This window comes from Tauraco erythrolophus, chromosome 1 (genome assembly GCF_009769465.1).
Source record: "Tauraco erythrolophus isolate bTauEry1 chromosome 1, bTauEry1.pri, whole genome shotgun sequence".
NCBI lineage: Eukaryota > Metazoa > Chordata > Aves > Musophagiformes > Musophagidae > Tauraco > Tauraco erythrolophus.
In genome coordinates, this window is record NC_141465.1 from 39,712,489 (window position 1) to 39,732,905 (window position 20,417).

Sequence of the window (20,417 nt, forward strand, 5' to 3'; positions counted from 1 at the left end):
ACATCAGTCGGAGGCCTGGGTTTTTTTGAGTTTTTAGTTTAGTGGGTTTTTTTCATGGATATTTGGGGATATTCCTGCTCATTCTTGTTTTTCTTCTCCCTTCACGTATGTAGTGGTCAGAAAGATGGGGTGGGATTCCAGGATTAATCACTTGCCTTTTTTTCAACCCGTGTGTTTTGCATTTCCCAGGCCGATGCTTTGTTTTTTCTGGGTAGTGGTGGCCTCTTGCAATGTTACTGATCCTGTAGCTCCTGGGCATAGCGTTGCTACTCTCCATCTCTCAGCTGCGGTGCAGGTTTAGCTTGGTGCCTGCTGTCACCACTGTGGAGGGTCAGAGTGGAGCGCAGAGTTTATGTGGAACTTGCAGGCTGGAGTACACATTTTTTGTGGTGATTAAACTTCTGCTTTTAATGCCTTGGCAGCCCTGCGTGGGAAAGCCTGCAGTTCTTTGAGATAGGCTTCTCTTCCTGTACTTTTTTCCTCCATCCTCTTGGTATTTCTGTCCTTCTCCAGAAGTTCTTTTTTCCTTTCTATTCTAGTTTTTCTACATGCAGCAGTTTCTTACCTGCCTTTGCACTCGCCAGACCTCATTGCTGCTGCTTTCCATCTTCGTGTTTTTTTAGTAAGTGATTAAGTAGATAACGATGATACTTCTGTATTGGAACCGGGCTTTTCACATGCTACTCCAATTAGGTTAGTTGGGAACAGAAGAATTAAATGCTCCTTACTTTGTGCTGTCTGCAGAGCTGGAAAGACAGCCTTGCATCCGTGGGCTCAGCCTGCGACTAGACGCCTTCCTTCAGGATTGCAAAGCCTAAAAAACTTACTGAATTTTTGCTGAACAATCTGCACATCGTGTGTCCGTAAATTCCCTGACATCTGCTTGGCAAGCCACGGTACGCATCTTTTTCTAGAAAGCAGCTCAAAAGAACTGAGGGATTTCTGTTTTCATCTTTAATCTAGAAAGCCGTCTGCAAGTTGCTTTCACAGATCTATTTAAAGGAAGACAAAAGTGTGAAGCTGCCCACCAAGAGGATTCTAGATTTTATTTTCTTTTATACTGACTGGCTCTGGATCGAGTCTCTTTAAATAAAGGTGTCTCTTCTCTGAGCAGCGTTGTGCCTTATTGCTCCTGCCATCTCTTCTGTTCCGAAAGTAGCATCACTTCAGAGACTTCTCGGAGCAAAGGAGCCTCTTTCAAGTGCTCGATGTTTTTTCCACACCTTCCCTCAGCGGTGTGGTATTGTTTGGCTCAAGTGTCCCTTCCTTTCCAGCAACCTTTAATTCATTTTTCTGCAGAGGAGTTGGTTCTGAGGTCACCTCAATTCTCCTCCCAAGGGAAATTCAGACTATAAAAAGTCAACTTTCCTGTCCTTGTTTTGTTGTAAACCTGCTTGCACTCTGGGGGGAAAGAAAAAGTAACCATGCTTTTTGCATGTGGCCCAGATTGTGGGATCCGTCCTGTTAGAGCGAACCCGCGGAGAAAGCCCGGCCTTGCTGGTGTCCTGCTGCCGGCAGCAGAGCACAGGCCTTAGCTCCCTGTGCCCCGGGGCTCTCTGGTCTCACAGAAAGACTCGCTTCTGGTCGGAATCGTCTGGAAGATGCAGCCGACCGCTTTTCCTGCAAAATCCCTGTGCTTTTTGAGAGAGGCTTTGCCACAGGCCTTCCGTAGGGATGGCTGCTGGAGCAGCCTTCCCTCTCTTGGTTTGCCTTTTGAGGGAAAATGACGCCGAGGAGACGTCCCCTGTCTTACCACTGCCTTAGACCTAAGCTCACCATTTTCCCCCTCCGTGCTGTCCCACGGAGACCTCATCCACGCTCCCGCCTTTCTTGCTGTCCCCTCCTCCCCCACCACCTGCGCCTCTGCCCCGCCACCCCACCTCACCGAGGGCGGACGAGCCCGGCCGGGCCCAGGCTGCCGGAGGAGTTGGTTCCCCTTCAGAATAAAGCAGTTCCAGGTAAGGAGGCGAGTTTTTTTCCCCCCCGGCGAGGCGGTGCCGCAGCGGCTTTCCGCTCCGCTCCGCCCACGGTGGCTGGGCTGCGGCAGCGCCGAGCCAGCATGGCACGGCATGGCACGGCACCGTGCAGCCTTCGCGGTGCCCTGGCACCCCGCGCGGGGCGTTACGCTTTAGGGATTTTTATCGGAGCCTTACGACTGTTAACGTAACGGTAACTGGCACGCTGCTATTTACAGTTTGAATGCGGAACGCTTGAAATATTAATGATTTGGAAATGTAATTGGTAGATCTCTTAAGCAGTCGAGGAGCTTGCGTTAAGTGCTAGCGATGTGTTTTCCTTTTAACACGCCACGCGACGCGTAATGCCTTTCCTTCCCATTTAGGCTTGCCCGTATTCCCAGTGTCTCCGCACATGAAGAGCCTTTCATCCACCAATGCAAACAGCAAAAGGCAGGCTCAGCCAAGCTGTACTCCAGCCTCGAGGTTGGCTGCCAAACAGCAGAAAATTAAAGAAAGCCGGAAGACAGATGGGCTGTACACAGACGAAGAGGAGGATTTCCAACATGCGTCTCTGCTGCAGAAATACAGCGAGTGTGAGAAGCCATCAGGGAAACGTCAGTGTAAAACAAAACACTTGGCACTGCAGGAGAGGAGAAGGAGGTCATCTCTGACAGGGGATGACACCACAGATATCGAAAATGCTGAAGATAAGGTATCTTTATTTAGACTTAATTGTCCACCAGCTCTCAGAAGGCAGAGCCAGCCTGCTTAAAACTAATGCGCTGTCATGCATGCAGGGTAGCAGAGATCGCATTCAAATTTGTCTGTGGATGCTTGGCACATTTTATATTTGCTTTTCTTAACCCGAGTTAAAGGCACTGTTGCAGGGGGTGAGGAATCTTGCATTTAAGAGCTGTAGCAGGTCTTTCTTAAAAAATTAAATATGAGTAGAAAAGTGTAATTCTTTGCTGGCAAAATATAATCCCATCGCCGTGTTGGAAAAAGGAGGATAAAAACCTCCCACTATAATGGTTTGACAGGTCACGGTAACGAGGAAAGTCAGGAAGCGACCAGAGCCTACTTCAGACTGCGACTCCTCGCCCATCAAGTCATACGAGCAGAAGCTGTACGATCGCCTGCAGCAGACTCCCTCCTTACTACCCGTCTCACAACCCCCGCAGCTGCCAATCGCAAGCCCCCCTCAGGAGACCACCCCGAGCCGGCCCATGCCACCCGAAGCGCGGAGGCTTATTGTCAATAAGAACGCGGGGGAAACGCTGCTGCAGCGGGCGGCGCGCCTGGGGTACGAGGTAAGAGTCCCTCACCGCCCTGCGGGATGATGAGTTTCTGGTTTCAAAAGTTAAAACCCTCTTTCCAATTTTAAGGATGGAAATTTTGCGAAGCGGCAGCTTTGAGTTCGGTGGTTGAAATTTGCAGGACCCCCCCCATCCCCTGCTGCGTTCCCTTCCCTGGTGCACGGGGTCGGGGGATAGGTCACTGCGGAAACGTGTCCCCAGCGCCGTTGGGTCAGCTGGCGGGGACGCAGGGTAAGCAGCATCCTGCGTGAACGACCAAAGGGTAGAGTTTTATTGGTAACCCTCACTTCCGTTTAAATACAAGCCATCTGCAAACAGAATGTTTGTCTGTCTCTCTTTTTTTTTTTTTAAAGTGGTCTTTATGGTGATCTTTAACGAGCTGTACAATTTTTGCTCTTGTTATTTGTGAAGAGCGTGTAGTTTCGGAGAAGGGTTTTATTTTTTGTTGTTTTCTCCAGGGAGTATCTGGTATGTGACACAGGATGTAGTGCTTGGAGTGTCCTCTTGCATGATCAGATGCATCATAGGAGCACTCTGCATGCTTTACGCTCGGAGTCTGGAGCTGCTTGGCGTAGCTGGAACAATGTTGTCTAATGAAACGGCCCTCCTGTTGCTACAAAAATCAGAAACCGATGAATCCCCTAGCTCTGCTGTTTTGAAGCACACTTTTATTGGGGAAATATGGACATGTAGGTATGAGCGTTGTTGTTGCTCAACTTCACATCTCGCGAAGAGGTGTTTCATTGCAGAGAGCAGTTGCTGCCTTCGACGAGGCTGCAGGGTTCGCCTCGGTGGTGAGAGGAATGCTTGGACCTTAGAGCTGAGCTTGAGCCCCACGCCAGAAGGTGGCATCAACCCAGGCCCATGTGGGGCCTGCCCAGCCTCAGGGCTTCATAGAAACCTCGAAATGCCCTTCATATAGCTGGAGAGCTTCGTGTGAAGAGAGGCCTTCTCCAGCTCTGGAAGAGGCAGCCTTTGCTGGAAAGGTTCTGTTTACCCTAAACAAAGGCTTCTTCTAACCCAGGGCACTTCAGCTTTAGCTAGGAGGAGAATAAGTGGTTGTTAAAACGTTGCTATGGTAATCTCCATAATTTAAATGATTGAATTTTGTACGGACCTAAAATTTCTTACAGATCCAAAATCAAAATGCGTTGTAGCACGTGCTCCAAGCTATCAGAGGGTATTTTCTTCCTGCGCAGTGTCTGTCGGGACAAGTACTGCTCGTGCATAGCAGGATGCCATGGGATGCTTGTGCACTTTGCATTCTGTGCCCAGTGCGCTCCGCTGCACAGCTCAAATGGGGCAGCTCCAAACTTAGTGATGGGCTGAGGTCTTGCTCGAGCAGAGGCCAAGGGCTCTGTGTTTGCTTTGCTGATAGCAGGAGCTCTCTGCAGCGTTGGCCGTTAGCGGGCTGGTTGCAAAAAACTGGAGATGCCTGGGCTTGCCAAGGTGGGGATCCTGGGGCCCTGGGGTAAACTTGTGTACTCACCATGCCTTCCCATCATCAGCCGATTGGGGATTTTGATTTTCTGACTTGAATTCCCCCCAAAGTTCAAGCCAACACGTTTTTAATAGGCTTAAATATTCCAGTTGTTTGACTTGGATCATTTTGCCGGTATTGAAAGCGCAGCAGTGGGTCCTGTTGTTGGCGGAGCGTGGGGCAGGAGAGCCAAGCAGGGCAGGAGAGGAGAGCCCGATGCGTGTGCCTGAGCTGCTGCTGAGATCCGGCAGCAGCCCTGTCTTTCAAGGTCCAGAGCAATGGGTGGCCCCACCATCCTGTCGGGGCTTCATTTGGCCTGTGGTGAGCTGTGATAGTTTGGTCAGCCGTGGAAGCTCCGTAGCTGTGTTGTTCTTCTTGCTAGCGACCAGACTACTGCAGTTATTGAAAGCTGAGTTCCCTCTGTCTCCAGAAAAATTAAGAGTGGTCAAGAAGTTACAAATTCCTCTATTTAAAAAACAAAAACAAGCGTCAGTGGGTCAAGCTAATTTGCTGGTTTGTGACCTGTGGCAGCTGGACACGTCTGTTTTCTGTTGTCCACGTTAGTGGGGCAGCAACCTTTGGTGGCTACAGCGTGGTCGCCGGGGACTGATGCTGAAGCGGAAGTGCTGGATGCTCACGGGCGCATGAGGGCTTCTCATATTTGCAGTGGTGGCGGTGGGCAGCCTCATGGCCTCTCACCGGCCCGATGGCAGAGGAGGTGAACGAGTCCGCGCCACTGGGGCTGTGGCTTGCAGAGTGATGCCAAGTGCTGGTGCAGGACTTGGAGCTGGAAGCAGCTGGCACCACAGGGCACCCCTGAGCCCTGACAGCAGCAGGGATGTTGTGTTGGGGCAGAACAGCACCAGCGGCTCTGCCCTGAGACCGACAGAGCTGGTGCCTGCCCTTGGCAGCCTGCCTGCCTGCCTTTGCAGCAGGGATGCCCGGCAGCTGAGCGGAGATTCCACCCCAAACCCACAACTAGCACTGGCACCTTTGGCGTGCAAAGGTGCTGGCAAGCTGTATGTATCGCTCCTGGACCCACGGGGAGCCCAAATGCCGCTAGCCCAGGTGCCTCTGCCCCGCTCTCAGTTGCACAGTATGGATGTGCCCCAGATAGCTGCGGGATAGGAGGACACAAGTGGTTACGATTTTGCGTGTAAAAGCTGACACGAGAGTGAAACGTCGAAGGACAAATGCAGCTTGTGTCTGGTCAGATAAATTGCAGAGCGGCAGCCAGCAAGGCTACTTAAAGACTGTGCACCAAATGGTCTTGGACTCTGGAAATCCATACGGTCTGAGCAGAACCCCGCCGAAGCTGGTGGGAAGCTTCGCCATTTCTTTCTCTGCTAGGCTTCTGCGCCAGGCCTTGGCTTCATCAGGATGTTAGCAACCCGTCCCAGTGTATGGGCGCTCTCGAATCCATTCTGTTTTCCCCATTTGAAACAAATGACTTGAGATAATAGTAGTCTTAAAACTGTAATTTACTTTTTGTGAAGGGGGAATTATAGGGAGCGTAAAGTCTTTTTGGGAAAAAAACTACAAAAGGCTTGCGTAATGAGTTTGATGGGAGAAGAAACACTGGCTGTCTTTGTGCCGCTTGTTGCTTTTTGGTGTGTGTCTGCACTTGGAGAGTTCTCTGGTAAATTTGGGATTAAATCCTGCCAGGGAAGGCAGTGAAATTAGAGGAATGTGTGGTGTGTGGTAGGGCTGGGGGAAAGATGGTGTTTTTTTCCAGGCTGTTTAAACTTAGCTCCTGACTCGGGTTATCCAGGTACGAGGAGAGGGTTTGCCCTGGGGATATGTCACACGAGGGTCTGGCCTTGGGTCCCTGGTGGCACTGCTGCAGGAGCAGGAGCTCCGGAGCATCGTCCTGCCCTTGCACAGCTCCCTTGGGACTCCTGCTCGGGAATGAACATCTCTTCTGGGGTTTGACACGGCGCTGCGGGAAAGTGTCTTTGGCTCAGGTCCAAGGGCCGTGTTTTGGGGTTGGGAGGAGGGGAGCAGTGCTTCTTGTTGGCAGCATGCCTGCCCAGGGCATGGGGGATGCGCAGGGAGGTGCTGACCCCTTCTCTTGGAAAAAGGGCAGGAGCTGCTGCAGAGCACGAGTGTGAGAGACTAAAGCAAAGGGCACCTCTTCGTAGGTGAGGACGGGAGCGTGCATGTTTGGCCGCACCTTTCAATGTTGCCGTCTGTGATTTGGCTAGCAAACTGCAGGCAGCAGAAGCCGTGGTGACACAGATCTTGGCTGTTGAGGGGCTAGCTTGACTCTTTGGATTAACTGCAAGTGATTTTCAGATTGGTGGTTTAAATAGAGCACCTGAACAGACATTAAGTTGCCCCGTGGCACTTTTACAGCCTTTCTCTAACGTTAGTGAGAGAAGCTTACGAAACCAAAAGTGTGTTTGTGGCACCACATGATCCTGTATTCGGCAGTGATGGCTAATTTTTTTGTAAATTGAATAAATCATGTTAAAAAAAGTTAATGAGGCATTTAATTAATTAACAATGTAGAGTTTTATGGTCTTTATGGTTACATTTTGTGGTTAATGACAGTCTTCTTATAGCCTCTTAACACAGAATTGCCCAACAAAATTAGCCTTTTCGTCCAGTAGTAGGTATTCCGCCCTAGGATGAGCCTTTCCTTTTTACAAAAATAGATGGAAGATCTTTTATTTTGAGTTGCAGAATCTATTTTAAATGGTAACTGCACGCTAAAAGCGGAGCTGAATACGGCAGCCACTTCTGCTACCTATATCCATCTGCTAATTTGCCTGGCAGGGTGGTCTGGTTTGGAAGGAAAACTCGTACTTCTGGGGTATAATTTTACACAGCCCTTTCTTACTCGAGTGAGCTCAGGGTAAAGCATCCGTTCTGGATGATTTTTGGCCTTTGGGCCGCTTAGCAGGAACAATAAGAGCCCCTGTTCGGTGAGAGGCGGGACTGTGAGGATCCCGGGTTAAACCAGTGGGTGCATCAGGTGTAGGTGGTGGACCACTCTGTCCCGGTGGCAGGTGAGGAGGATGCTCTGGTGCCTGGGATGGGCAGCTCATTAGTTCCCTGCTTTAGCCTGGTTAGTGAGGGCCTGCTAAAAGAGCAGCTTCATGCTGTATCCTGGATACCAGCTCTCGGGTCAGGTATACCCAGAGCACAGATTATTAAGGGCTTTCCGGTAGATTTTGAAACGGGAAGAATAAATGCATCGCACCCGGCGGTTGTTTTATTCCCTTGTTTTGGCAAAGCAAACACTCGCCCCCTCCATGCCGTATCCCACTTTGCGAGGATGCCGCTCAGCCTTCCAGAGGAGCAAATGCAAAATTAATGGCTTGCCACAAATCTGGGAACGCGGGGGCTGTTTTATACACACAGCATCACTTAGAAATGTGGGATCTTGTTTTTTTTCTTTTGCGTCTGAGATGAATCGAGGAAGGCTCGCACCGTCCTAAATTTTTGGTTGAGTGATGGAGCAGTCATTGTTTCAAGGCCACACGACAGCGTAGAGCTGAGTCTGGCCTAGGCTCTCGACCATGGTGTATTTGACTGCAAGATGAATTGTATTAAATTCACATGGCTTCCCACAGCGCCGGGCTCGTTATTGGAACCTGGCGCCTGGCTTTAGTTCTGCATGCAGAAAACCAGGGCGAGTGAGAATGGGATTTCCCCGATCTTGATAGAGTCAGGCCTTTTTTTTTTATTAGTTGCCAATAGCAAACTGTCCTTTGTGTGTCTTTAATGTGTTTTGGTTTGGGTCATGCGCTTTTTTTTTGTTTTTAAAATCAAACTGATACGGGCTGTGCTGCTGTTGTGCCTGCAGAATGTTCTGCTAAAGAATGCAGATGTATGCGTAAAAACCTTCCTGCTAGCTTTAGGTGTAGAAGTTTTGAGAAGTGGAAAGCTGTGAGTTTTGTCTGCAAAATTTGTGCGTTCCCTCTCTGCGATGACAATTCCTGATGTTGGGGGCCACGGGAAGGTCCCTGTGGGATGCGGAGCTCTCTGTGCTGCTTTGCAGAAGCTGCTCTGCTTGTGGGAAGTCATGGTCTCCACTGTGTCTCCTGAAGAAACACGACTTTCAGCAGCTCCCCCTTTTCCTTTTGACCGACTCATCCCAAGGAGGCTAATTTAGGCATATCATAGGGATTGGTTGTTTTGCCTTCCCTGTGACCTGCTTTTCCTTCAAGAAGAGAAATCTGTGCATCTCCGCAGCAAGAAATAACTCGATGTATCTGTTTTTCCTCCTATTTCCAGGAAGTGGTTCTGTACTGTTTGGAAAACAAGGTGTGTGATGTGAATCATCGTGACAACGCGGGTTATTGTGCCCTGCACGAGGCCTGTGCCAGAGGCTGGCTGAGCATCGTGCGGCATCTCCTCGAGTACGGGGCTGACGTCAACTGCAGCGCTCAGGATGGAACCAGGTTAGCAGCACCCCCGGTCCGTCATCGGGTGGTCACCACCACCACCGGACAGTGGTTTCTTTGGCCACTATGACAGGAGGAAGCGCCGCTTCTCTCTCTCTTCCGGCCTCTCCTTTATCCTCCCCTCGTCCCCCCATCTCCCTCCTGCATGAAACCCCCCAAAGCAGGTAACACTGCCAAGGTTCCTCCTGCACCGTGTCCTCCTTGTCGCTGCTCGTTGGGCAGGAGCTTTGCAGGACTTGGTGGGGGCTCATTTTTGTTGTGGCTCGAGTTCAATGCAATTTTTTTCCTTCTGACAACTTTAATAAGTTGTGCTTGTTTTTTTTTTTTAAAGAGTTTGTGCAATTCCCAGCTGCGAGGCAGGAAGGAGTGATACTTGAGCTGCAGCCCTGCACGTCTGCGCTCCAGGTCCTTTGAGTTGTGCCAAAAGAGTAGGCTTCGCCTTGTGAGCAGGGTTACTTTTAAGAGAGCGTCAGGCTTTTGCGGCGATTTGTTGTGCGAGTCCTATATATGCTATATAAAAATGTTGTTTTGCTGAACTGTTAAACTATCTGCTCATTTCGTATTTTGGATTTTTTTTTTTAATCCCGAATTAGCCTGTTTTAGTTTCCTTCGCAGAATAGTAGGGATGCCTAGTTCCGGCGCTGCAGAATAGATAGTGAGATTTTCTTTTTATCTTTGTGGAGATAGAAATGCACCTTTTTAAAGCTTCTTCTGCATCTCCTTTGACGACCTCTGTGGGGCTGACCGTGGGATAACTTGTCCTCAGCATATGCAGAACATTATCCAGTCTATGCATTTTGGGGATGGGTCTCTTTGTATTCTGCGAAGCTCCTGCAGCTTGTTATCTTAAATGGGTTTATCACATTCACTATCACCATTCAAATAGCCAGGGAGGTAAAATTAGCATAACTAAGAGTCTGCCTCTTTTGTTTTTAAGCTTTTTATTAACTTGGGAAGGAGGGAGGAATCAAGAAAACAAAAGTCCCAAGAGAGACGGTTAGGATGGTCCATTAGAAGTTCATGATGGTCGGTCGTTACCGGCCCATCGTGGCCAAAAGGGAACATTTCTGGAGAAACTTTGAAACTCTAGCTGGATTGTCAGATTCCTTCTCCATCTCCCATTTCTTTGTAAGAATTCTCAGCTCTCTAGGCTGACGGACAGCTGTCTCCAGCTTTAATACCTGACCTAGAGAATCCTGAATTATTTTTTTGTCTCACTTGCTGGAATAACTTATACAGAAAATTAACCCCAGGAATGTTCTGGCCAGGCTTAATCACCCCCCGGCTCAGAGTCCACCTTTGATTTCGACTCACAGATGGAGCTGATTTTCAAGAGAGAAACTTGGCTTGTGTACCCTAAAAAGTTGTTCTGGGGAAAATGCATTTTGGAAATGAACATAATGCTGATCTGATCATAGATGACAGTGTCAGAACTCAGCTTGCAGTCCCCTTTCTTTTCTGATGGCGGACTTACTTTTTTTAAAAAAAACCTGCCCAACCGACAGCATGAATCTGAAACATACCTAATACACAGATGAAGGATGGTCTGACTGCCCTGAATTGAGCAGGACAGAGAGCAGAAGTTTCTGTAAGGAACTTCTGATCAGCGTGGTCCCCTGCCTTTTGGTAGGGCCAGACTTTTCTGTCTCTGTAGAGTGAATCAGGACATTCGTAAAACAAATCCCATTTCTCTTTTGAAGCCTCAATAAATTTTTCTCCTTTAACTTTTAGGAGGAAAGCAGTGACAGTCTTCCTCAGCTGTGTTGCTTTTTAAATTTGAATTCCTGAACATGTTCACCGCATGGAAAGACACTAAAATCTTAAAAACAGAAAAACACCAACAAACCCACCATCAAAAACTTAATCCCCCTCCCCTTATTTTATGGCTACACTAAATATGCCTTATTGCCTCCTCCGCCACCTCACTAGCCCACTTGCCAAAGATATTTTTGGTCATGCTGGAAGCTCTCAAGTCCCCAGACAGTAACAATGGACGGTTTAGTCCTGTTCAGCTAGTTAACGTAAATGCGCATAGAGGAGTGATGTAACTGCATGCGCTGGGATGTGACTGCATAGGCTGCGTTTGTCAGTGTGGCAGCCTGGGGTGTCACTTGGATCCCAGCTGCCCACAGCGTCGGTCTCTGTCATTTGCTGCCTGCCACCTCTGGTCACGTTTTTGGAGGACACTCTCTCTGAAAAGTTGTGACAAGTGAGGATGTGGCCTCAGACTGAAACATCCACGTGAATGTGAAGGATGTAGGAAGGCTGTGCAAAGTCCATACATCTCTCCTTTCAGTCCTGTCTGAAGCGCTGCGGGCGCTCCGATCAGTGCGGTGGTTTTGCACACGAGTGTTTTCAAGTTTTGGAAGTGAAGTGAAGACCCGAGCCTCTTTCTTTGGTGTTGCCTTTTATGTACCCACACAGCCAGCCTGTTGTGAGTTCAGTAAAAGAGGTCAGCTTTCACCCTCTGGTTCCGGATAGCATCAGAAATCTTGGTGAAGCCATAAAACAAATGAAATGCCAGACTGTAGTAGCAGGGCAAGGAGGTGACGGGTGTTTGGAGGGTGTAGGCTTGGTGCAGTCCTTCCCTTCACCTGCAGCTCAGCGCTGGGGCTCTGCCTACACGCCTTCTGCTGCCCGCAGCACGCCGTGTCCCTCTGTCCACCCTATCCACAGCACATCTGGCCGGACTAAATAATGCCGTCTTCCATGGTTTTTCCGCTTAAACTCCTGTGCTGGTGGTGGCTTTCTAAATGCAGCGCCTGCAGACCCTGAATACATGAATGTTCTGCTGCTGAATTAGTGGCTAATCAAAGATTATTGTAGAACGGGTGGAGATCTTTTAAGACCCATCTCAGAGGTGCCACAGTCACTAAGGCCTCTTAATCGTCTTACCTATAAATAATAAAAGACCGAGCTTAAGAGGTGAGCACTTTCCTTCCCCGACAGGACCCCAGTAAGCACAGTAGCTCAACAAGAGAGGTTGGACAATCAGTGCCTGACATTAGCAAGGATGATTGCCGGAGTATTGGGCCTTATCTCCTTGTTCTTCTCCTCTTAACCCCACGGTGTGCCCTAGCTGAACCGGCGCTGCTTTAAAAACAAAGCCACATGCCAAAAATACAGGCATCCCCTGCCTGTTAGCGAGGCCTCTCCATTGGTTGCTTCAGGATTCGCTCTCCGCTGCCAGTTTTGCTTTATCCTTCTCGCTGGCGGCTGATGAGCTCAGCCTTTTTTATTTTTTTGCTGGGAGAACCATGCCAAGATGGCTCTCTTCCTGCGTCCTTTCAGCTGGTCTTGGCAGAGTGATACCCTCCAGCAGCTAATTGCACTGAAGAAGAGGCAGCCGGTGTAGCTGCCCTCCTGCAACTTGTGCCTTGCCTCTTCCGTGGGGCAGCATTGCGTAATATATCGAGTAGATGGAAGGAAAAATAAAATGCCAACGTACAGTATTGCTCGGCGAGTTACGAGACTTCTTATTGCAGCGAGGAAAACTCTTGATGGTGCCTGAAAGGCTGAGAGCAAACCCTGACTGGTCTAAATAGTTTATAATTTTGGTGGTGGAATGATAAACCCCCAGTGAAATGTTTTCCTAACTCTAGTAGCGGTAAAAATAGTAGGAAGAATTCGACAGTACACAAGAGAGGGTTGAGATGTGTGTCTCCTGTAGGATATCACAGCTCTCGAATGTCCCCGGATCCTTCTGGGGCCTTTCGAAGGGTTTGTTTTAGAAACGAGCTGTACTACCGTTAACTGTACCATTAGGGATAGAGAGTGTTTATTTCCACAATGCTCAGGGCGGAAAAGATAATATGGGCAAAGCAGCTCAGGAGGGGACTCCCAGGGATCTTTTTATTGCATCTCAAAAAGTTGCCGATGCCAGTAGTCACTGTTGCATCCTACAAAGAGGATGGTTAAACTCTGCCAAGACTGAAAAATACTCCCTCCTTTGCCGGCCCCGGTGGGAGAAGCAAACAAGTCGCTGTGCCTTTGCATGGTCCTGCTCATGAGCTTGCCAAGAAGCTGTGCTACCCAGTAAAAGAGTCTGTCAGCACTCTGTTACTGCCTTTTTTCCCCTGCCTTATCTATGGAGAATCTCCTTTTTTCCCCCTCTCCCTGCCAGTGTTTTCTTTCCTTCCTTGGCTTCCTTCTATTTATTGTTCTTCCTCCTTCCGCGCGGCTTTACTGCACCTTTCCTTCCCCTTGCATCCGTAAAGTCTTCTCTTGTGTCGTGAGCGGACTCCCTGTGCTCCGGCGGGTGATGAAGACGAGGCCGCCTGTCCCGCTGCCTCTGCCCCTGTCTGTGCCACAGTGCCAGGCTGGGTGACCCATAGAAAGGGAGAGAGGGTCCTGTCCTGGAGTTAGAGCCCATACACTGTGTTTTTTTTCTTCCTGGGGAATGCCCACGTGCCCTTTAATAAACTCAGCCGGCTGTTATTAAATCAGTTGAAGCACTGGGTGGTGATTTAGATGCTGTTTTTAATAAGTTAAGGATCATCTTGAATCTATTACTGCTTCAAAAGCCACGTAGGTAAGTCAGTTTAAAAAAAAAAAACAAACCCAAACAAGAAAACCCACAAACCAATAAACCCACACCGCTCTCCACCCTGCCCCAAAACCAGAAAATCCTAATTCTGTAATAAAATGGAAAACAGTTCAAAATTAAAGACTCCAGTAAAGCGAGGGAGCAGGGGAGAAAAAGCATCCCCAGCATTTGGCAGCAGCCGTAACTCTCGTCTGTTCCCGGTGCCTGTTGCCAGACTTTCAGCCGGGGATGCTTCATGCCCAGTGGGGGACAGGAGGGTTTGCAGCGAGGCTGACCTTTCCTGCTGTGGATGCTCAGAGTGTCGTGACCCCACAGCTCCGGCCTCAGATGCTTGCTGACAGCCAGAAACACCCGATACTTCTTCAGCTTCCGTGTCAGCACCCCGATTATTTGTTACCTCTTGTGATGTATCGACTGGGATGTTTAGCACCGGCCGGATCCTGGATGCGCTGAGTGCTGCGTAGGCACGCAATGCTGCGACAGTTGCTGTGCAGAAGATCTGAGTCAGTGGGTGGAAGTGGGAGACTGAGGCTTGTGGGACCCTGGGAATGCTGACTTCTCCAGCACCTTCTGTCTCAGGGCGTCAGAGAGTTTCAGTGTTATGTTAGAGACTGCCCTGAGAAATTGAGAAGGGATATCCTGACCCTTTACGAGCGATCCTCACGGACTTCTCTGGTCTTAGACTTTGAAAGTGGCTTTCCAAAGAGCAGCACGTCAGGCTTTGAAGGCACGCACGTGTTGCGCTTTCTGGTGCCGGGGATCTAAGGGGTGACACGAGCTGGATTGAGGACTGTACTCAGCAGTTGGAGGATCAGCTGCTTGTTTGCTGTGTTGGTGGCCTGGGATGTGCAGGAGGCAGGCAGCGCAGGATAAGCCCTCTCTCCGTAGGGAATGAGCTGCAAGCTCTCCCAAGTGCACCTCCTCATGTCAGTGTAGCGTTCATATGCCAAAACCAAAACTGCATACAGCTTTCCAGCAAGACAAGGGCAAGCAAGAGTGCTTCACGTGTGACACATGTTAGTCACCCTAAGTCACAGCCTACTGGGAGGTAATGGAGTAGACACACCTGGAACGTGCTGCTTTTTGAGATGGATCAGAGTCTCCCCCCACCAGCGGCACTATCTAATAGGTGGGGAAATGGTGGTGTGCCTTCCTCTGCTGCCTGTTTTGATCTGCCTCTGCTCCGTCCCGAGCTCACGTGGACGCCAGCCCGTACCAAAGCGGCGGTGACATAGAGGGGACATTGCCACATGTGGCAGAAGGAGTCGTGGGATGTGGCCTCTTTGCAGGAGGGAGTTTCAGCCCTGTTTGTTAGCCGAGTGTTTCTTGGCAGATGGGTGGATGGAGCTGAGGAGTTTGCCTGTCTGTGCTTCCAGGTGACTTCTCCTTGTAATGTCATTCTGAAAGCTTTCCAGGAAGGCAGTATGTGATCCTTGTCAAAGTCCTTACTTACTTCTCTTGCCTTTTAATACATCTGTTTGAGAGCTTGAAAGTCTTGTTGGCAGCCAGCGCTGTTGACAGCCTAAAGGAGGAGGAGTGTAGAGTTGAGCTGAACTGCCACAATCACTGGCCATTGCATTTGACTCCCCTTTCAGTTCCCTGCTCATTGCTCTCTAAGGAAAAGATGGGATTTTAACACATCCTCATTAGTCTGAAGGGTAATATGTTCTACTTCCAGACAACTCCCCGTTACGTATAATCAATTTTAAAGGCAAAAGTTAATGCGATTTATAATTAGCGATAAGGAATTCTAAACCTGGAATTGCAGGCATGTGTATTAATGAATAATCCTTCTGTAGGCTCGCCAGATCTTTGTCTGAGCTTGTATGGATTGCTCAGGCCGCGTAAATTGCTTTTAACTTCTGGGTGGACTAAACTTAAAACAACACGTTTTTCTCTTCCCCGAGTAGAAGGGTTGCATTGTGCTGCAAATCACAGGTACTATTTAAAGAGGATACAGCACAGAAGTTTGATTCCCAGCAAATTTTCCTAACTTATTTCTGTGTACATAATTTAGGAGCTTTGGGTAACTGAGTTCCGTGCTTGCCCAGAGGCAGGCTGAACAAGCCCTTACTCCACAACGCGCTGTTAAATTGGCAGAGATTTGGAACAGTAGAGTAACTTGCAGCAAAATTGTGCTTGTGAGGCTTCACGCAAACTCTTGCTTTCTGTTACAGCGGTGTAATTATTTTACTGGCCCTCAAAATATGAATGACAATGAATAGACACAGCAGAAATATCTGCCCCGTGCAGGCCAGCTGTGAGAAGACGAGAGGGGAGGGGATGATGTGCAAGTAAAACTGACAATGAGATGATTGTCAGCTGTATTAATTAGTGTTATTTGCTATAAATAACTTTGATCCGAAGTCAGAAGTTTCTTGTGAAATACATTTGCATAATACCATTGAGTCAAAATGTAACACCGTGATCTTTCTTTATTTCCCCCTAGACCAATCCATGATGCGGTCGAAAATGATCACTTGGAAATTGTCCGCCTGTTACTATCTTATGGTGCTGATCCAACACTTGCGACCTACTCTGGGAGGACCATCGTGAAAATGACCCACAGTGAGCTCATGGAGACCTTCCTCACAGGTGCGTGGCCACATTGCACGGGGCTCTGGGGGTCATGGCAAATGGGAGGATGTTCCTGGGCCCCCCAAAGTCCCTGCTGCCCGGCGGGGATGGCTCTATGCTGAGGAGCATTAGAATAGGGTACCGTAGCTCCCTCTCTGCCTGAAAAAACCCAGCCGCTGCAGGTGGGAAGCGTAGCCATGCATGGGAGCTCCGTCTAACTGAAACTTTTAATAAGTCCTAAGGATTAGGTGGCTATCAGATTTGATAGGTAGGAGGTCAGCGGGCTGTTTCAGAGCCTGCATTTTTCTACTTGAAATGAAAATAAGAAACTTGCCAAATCAAATAGCTGTTTGTTAAATGTAATCATGTTTTCCCATGGTCTTGCTTTTTATCCTTCTAGTACTTGTCTTTTTGCAAGTTCTGCTTAATTTTATATCTGAAATGCTGTAAAACTATATTAAAGGCTCTTGTCTTTAAACATGTCCATGTTCTAACATGGTTTTAGTTGTTTTTCCTGTTAGTTTTGGATAAAGACACTTGCATTCCCTAAAACTTTACCTCTGAAAACGCTTGTGGTGTTCACAGTCAGTGAGTTTAATTACTCGTCCACTTATCTTTTTAACTGGTGCAGTGTAGAAAGCGCGTAAGTGTTATCAGGACTCCAGTAAAGTCCAGTATCTTGGACTTCTTAGCGTCTTGAATCCCAGTATCTTTTCATCAACTCAACTAGCAAATCTGCCAGATAATGTCTATAGAATTACATCTTCTGAACATAACTGTGTGGAAAAACCTTTTCTGCCAGTTTCTTTGGGGCCACTGTTTCACCCCCAAGTTGGTGTCTAGGATAACTGTGCAGGCTGAAAAGCGTGCTACATCCTCACTTCCACCAAAATAAAATGCCACTCTCAGTTATGGAAGCTTAAGTTTGGGTCTCTCTCTCTTAGACAGTGAGTGATCATTTGATGTGCTGGGTCATTATTTGATGTGATGGGAGAAGGGATGCAGGAGAAAAGTGAATTCCAGAAATACTTGTGAGAATGATGTGTGTGCGTGTGCTGTTCTTTGTAGCATGTGCATCAGGAACACGATGTGGGTTTTATTTGGTGGAAGATATGGAGGGTGCATAGTGAGGCAGCATGACACATGGTCTGCGAAACTTGCCAGCTTTTTGTTCTCATCAGTATGTTTTTGTTGTTGTTTTTTCCTCTCCAGAGTATTTAACTGACCTGCAAGGTCGAAGTGTTGATGACCCTGGTTTGTACTGGGATTTCTATGGCAGCTCTGTGTGCGGTGAGCAAATGTTACCCTTTATTTCTTTGTATGCGGAGACTTCGGAAACGTGCGGCACGTGGGGGTGGGGGCTGTTTTGTTTTTATGGTGGAGGAAGCTAGGAAGGAACCAAACTGATTTAGTTTACAGATCACGTTATTGGAAGAAAAAGCAAGACCTGCAATAGTCTCTTCCACGCTGACTTGGCACCTTTATTCAATCTTACTTAGATCCAAAAGATGAATCTGGATTTGACGTCTTGGCAAATCCTCCCGGCCCAGGTGATGAAGATGAAGATGGCTTTAGCGATGTGTTTGAATTTGAGTTTTCGGATGAGCCTCCCTTGCCGTGTTACAACATTCAAGTGTGTCTCTCTCAGGGGTAAGAGCAAATACGGGGTTTGGGGTAAAAATAGCTGAGACGATCTGCTTGGGATGGCGGAAGTTTGTGTCCGTGGGGAATAGCGCTTGCGTTTATCTAATGTAAACGAGAAAGCAACACCGTAATTGCCGGGCTTTTTAGAAGTAAGCTAGGAAGAGGTGAGAGGGGGAAAGGCTGACTTGTCGGGGCTGTTTTAGGTGCTGTGCTCCTGAGTGGGACGAGTGATGTTTGAACACAGATTCCGTCCCTCATCCCAGGCAAGCATCTTGATAGAACATTGCAAAATGCAAGTCCTTCTAGCACTTATGTTTGGATATCATGTGTTCAAGGTGGTCTTAGTTTTATTTAATGGCCTTTTCTGTTTTGCTGAGTGGACACGCTTTTGTGGGTGATGAAATGGCATCATTATTTCTGTTCCAGACTGCAGCGAAACTGGTTTAAAAGCCCAGAATCGTATCAAACAAATAAAAGTCTTGCAGAAGACACTATGATACTTAATAATAACCAAAGACCTGGAAAATTTTATTATCTGTTATATTTAAGATACAAATTAGCTTCATAAACAGCCACTGTTTTTATTTGCACCAGTTTTGATGACAGCTGTGGGAAAAATAGTTTTAAATATGAATCATGCAGGAGTGTGGGTTTAGCATGTTTTTATTATTAGGGTGGTGGGTATAACTTGAAAGTTCTCTGAAGTGGACAAGTATAAAGATGGAATTAAAAAATTGTATTTTCAGTCTCAGAAAAAACCCTCCGTTGACTTGTATTTAATATTGGCACCTCTGGAAGTCAGAGGTGCTGGAACTTGTGGTTATAACTCTAGGCCATCTCCTAACTTGCTAAATAAGAGTCAGGCTCAGCCGGGTGAACCTTTTAACCATGTGAGCAGCCGTCGGGATGGCTGCTGACCCACGCACGTGTTCAGGAGCCCTGGATTTATAGGCTCCAGTGGCCCTGCATGCCTCGTTCCACTCCTTCCCCGAAGCAGCAGAACTATGAGTAAATACGTATGTGCCTGCACATCTGTTATATTCGACTCCCCTGGGCAACAGCCTTAATTTCAGGGGGGGCTGTTCGTGAGGAGGGTTTGTCAGACAGCGATACGGTGAAGAGTCAAGAAGCCTGTGACTTAATGTTGGTTATTGGAGCCTCTTTCTCCTTCGCTTCCACAGACCACGAAACTGGCTTTTGCTGTCGGACGTGGTGAAGAGGCTAAAAATGTCATCTCGCATCTTCCGCTGCAACTTCCCCAATCTGGAAGTTGTCACCATCACGGAGGCAGAGTTTTACAAACAGACTTCCCTCAGCCAGTTGTTCTCTTGCGCTACGGACCTTGAAGCTTTTAACCCAGAGAGCAAAGAGCTGTTGGACTTGGTAGAGTTTACAAGCGAACTCAAGACTTTGCTCGGCTCCACGTTTCACTGGTTGCATCCGCACGAGGACCCTCCCTTCGACATCCTCTGGTGAACCATCAGGCCATTTAATGTACAGTACTCTATACAGTTACTTCTTTATGTATATGTGTTCAAATGCAATTGTTTCTGTAAAGAAAGGACACTATTAAATATGAAAATATCTTTCCTTTATATAAGAGATCTGAATTCCAGTTGGATGAATTTTGGAAGAATTTTTTTTTAACTTCAATCAGTTTTTACAAAATTGTTATATAATGTTTCTTTAAATGCACACAGGCTTTGGGATAAGTTTGTTATTACTCGGAACACATTTTTTTTTTTTAAAGAACACAACCACACATAGACTTTGTTTCATACAAAGCACTGATTACACAGAACATACTTTTTCTAGGTGATGTGATCAAAGTCGTGTGGCTTGTTTGGGAGATGAATTCGGTAAGGCACTTGGTGATATTATTTTTGGTTTTTTTGTTTACAGAATTACCTGCTTTGGCCAGGTAAGCACTATTGAATATAATTCAATAGTTTGTAATATAAATTAAACCATATCCATACGCATCAACTAGTTGTAAGAACTTTTATATCCTAATTTAAAAGCTGTGAAATTTAGTTTTCACACATCAAACCGGATTGTTTATATATGTTTAAACATTTTATGCTCTTTATTTAAAGAAGACTTTGAACTATTTTTTCTGTACCTTGTAAAATATTGAAAAACTAACATATGTTGAAGTTGCTTGAAACTGTACATAAACTAAATTTTCTGAATTGTGTGTTTATGTTTGAGATCTGTGTTTTAACTTTGTAAGTAAATCTCCTGCCTTTGTATTTATATTTTACAAAAATTTTCTTAAAGGCAATAAAACTGTTGAGAAATGAAGAGGCTAAAGTGACTCCCATTAATTCCATGCCTGGTTTCGAAACGAGCTCCGACTCATTAATGTTTATGAAAGGAGGCTCTGCGCGCGGTTCCTGAAGCGGAGCAGAGCTGGCGCAGGTGCCGGCGAGCAGCTGATGAGATCTGAGGTAGAATCTGCATCGGCTCTCTAAATTCAAGGTT

At 47.5% G+C, this 20,417-nt stretch overlaps 1 protein-coding gene across 2 annotated transcripts in view; it reads left to right on the top strand.

The window, feature by feature from the left end:
* BCOR (BCL6 corepressor) overlaps positions 1-20,077 on the top strand; it is a 55,392-nt gene extending 35,315 nt beyond the window's left edge. For both annotated transcript variants that reach the window (XM_086618618.1, XM_086618625.1), the window contains 7 exons: positions 2,342-2,670; positions 2,999-3,268; positions 8,997-9,163; positions 16,162-16,307; positions 17,502-17,579; positions 17,789-17,939; positions 19,115-20,077. In XM_086618618.1, the coding sequence (XP_086474744.1) occupies positions 2,342-2,670; positions 2,999-3,268; positions 8,997-9,163; positions 16,162-16,307; positions 17,502-17,579; positions 17,789-17,939; positions 19,115-19,409 (1,436 nt within the window). In that variant the 3' untranslated portion in view covers positions 19,410-20,077. The remainder of the gene's footprint in view (positions 1-2,341; positions 2,671-2,998; positions 3,269-8,996; positions 9,164-16,161; positions 16,308-17,501; positions 17,580-17,788; positions 17,940-19,114) is intronic.
* Positions 20,078-20,417: the final 340 nt, after the last annotated feature.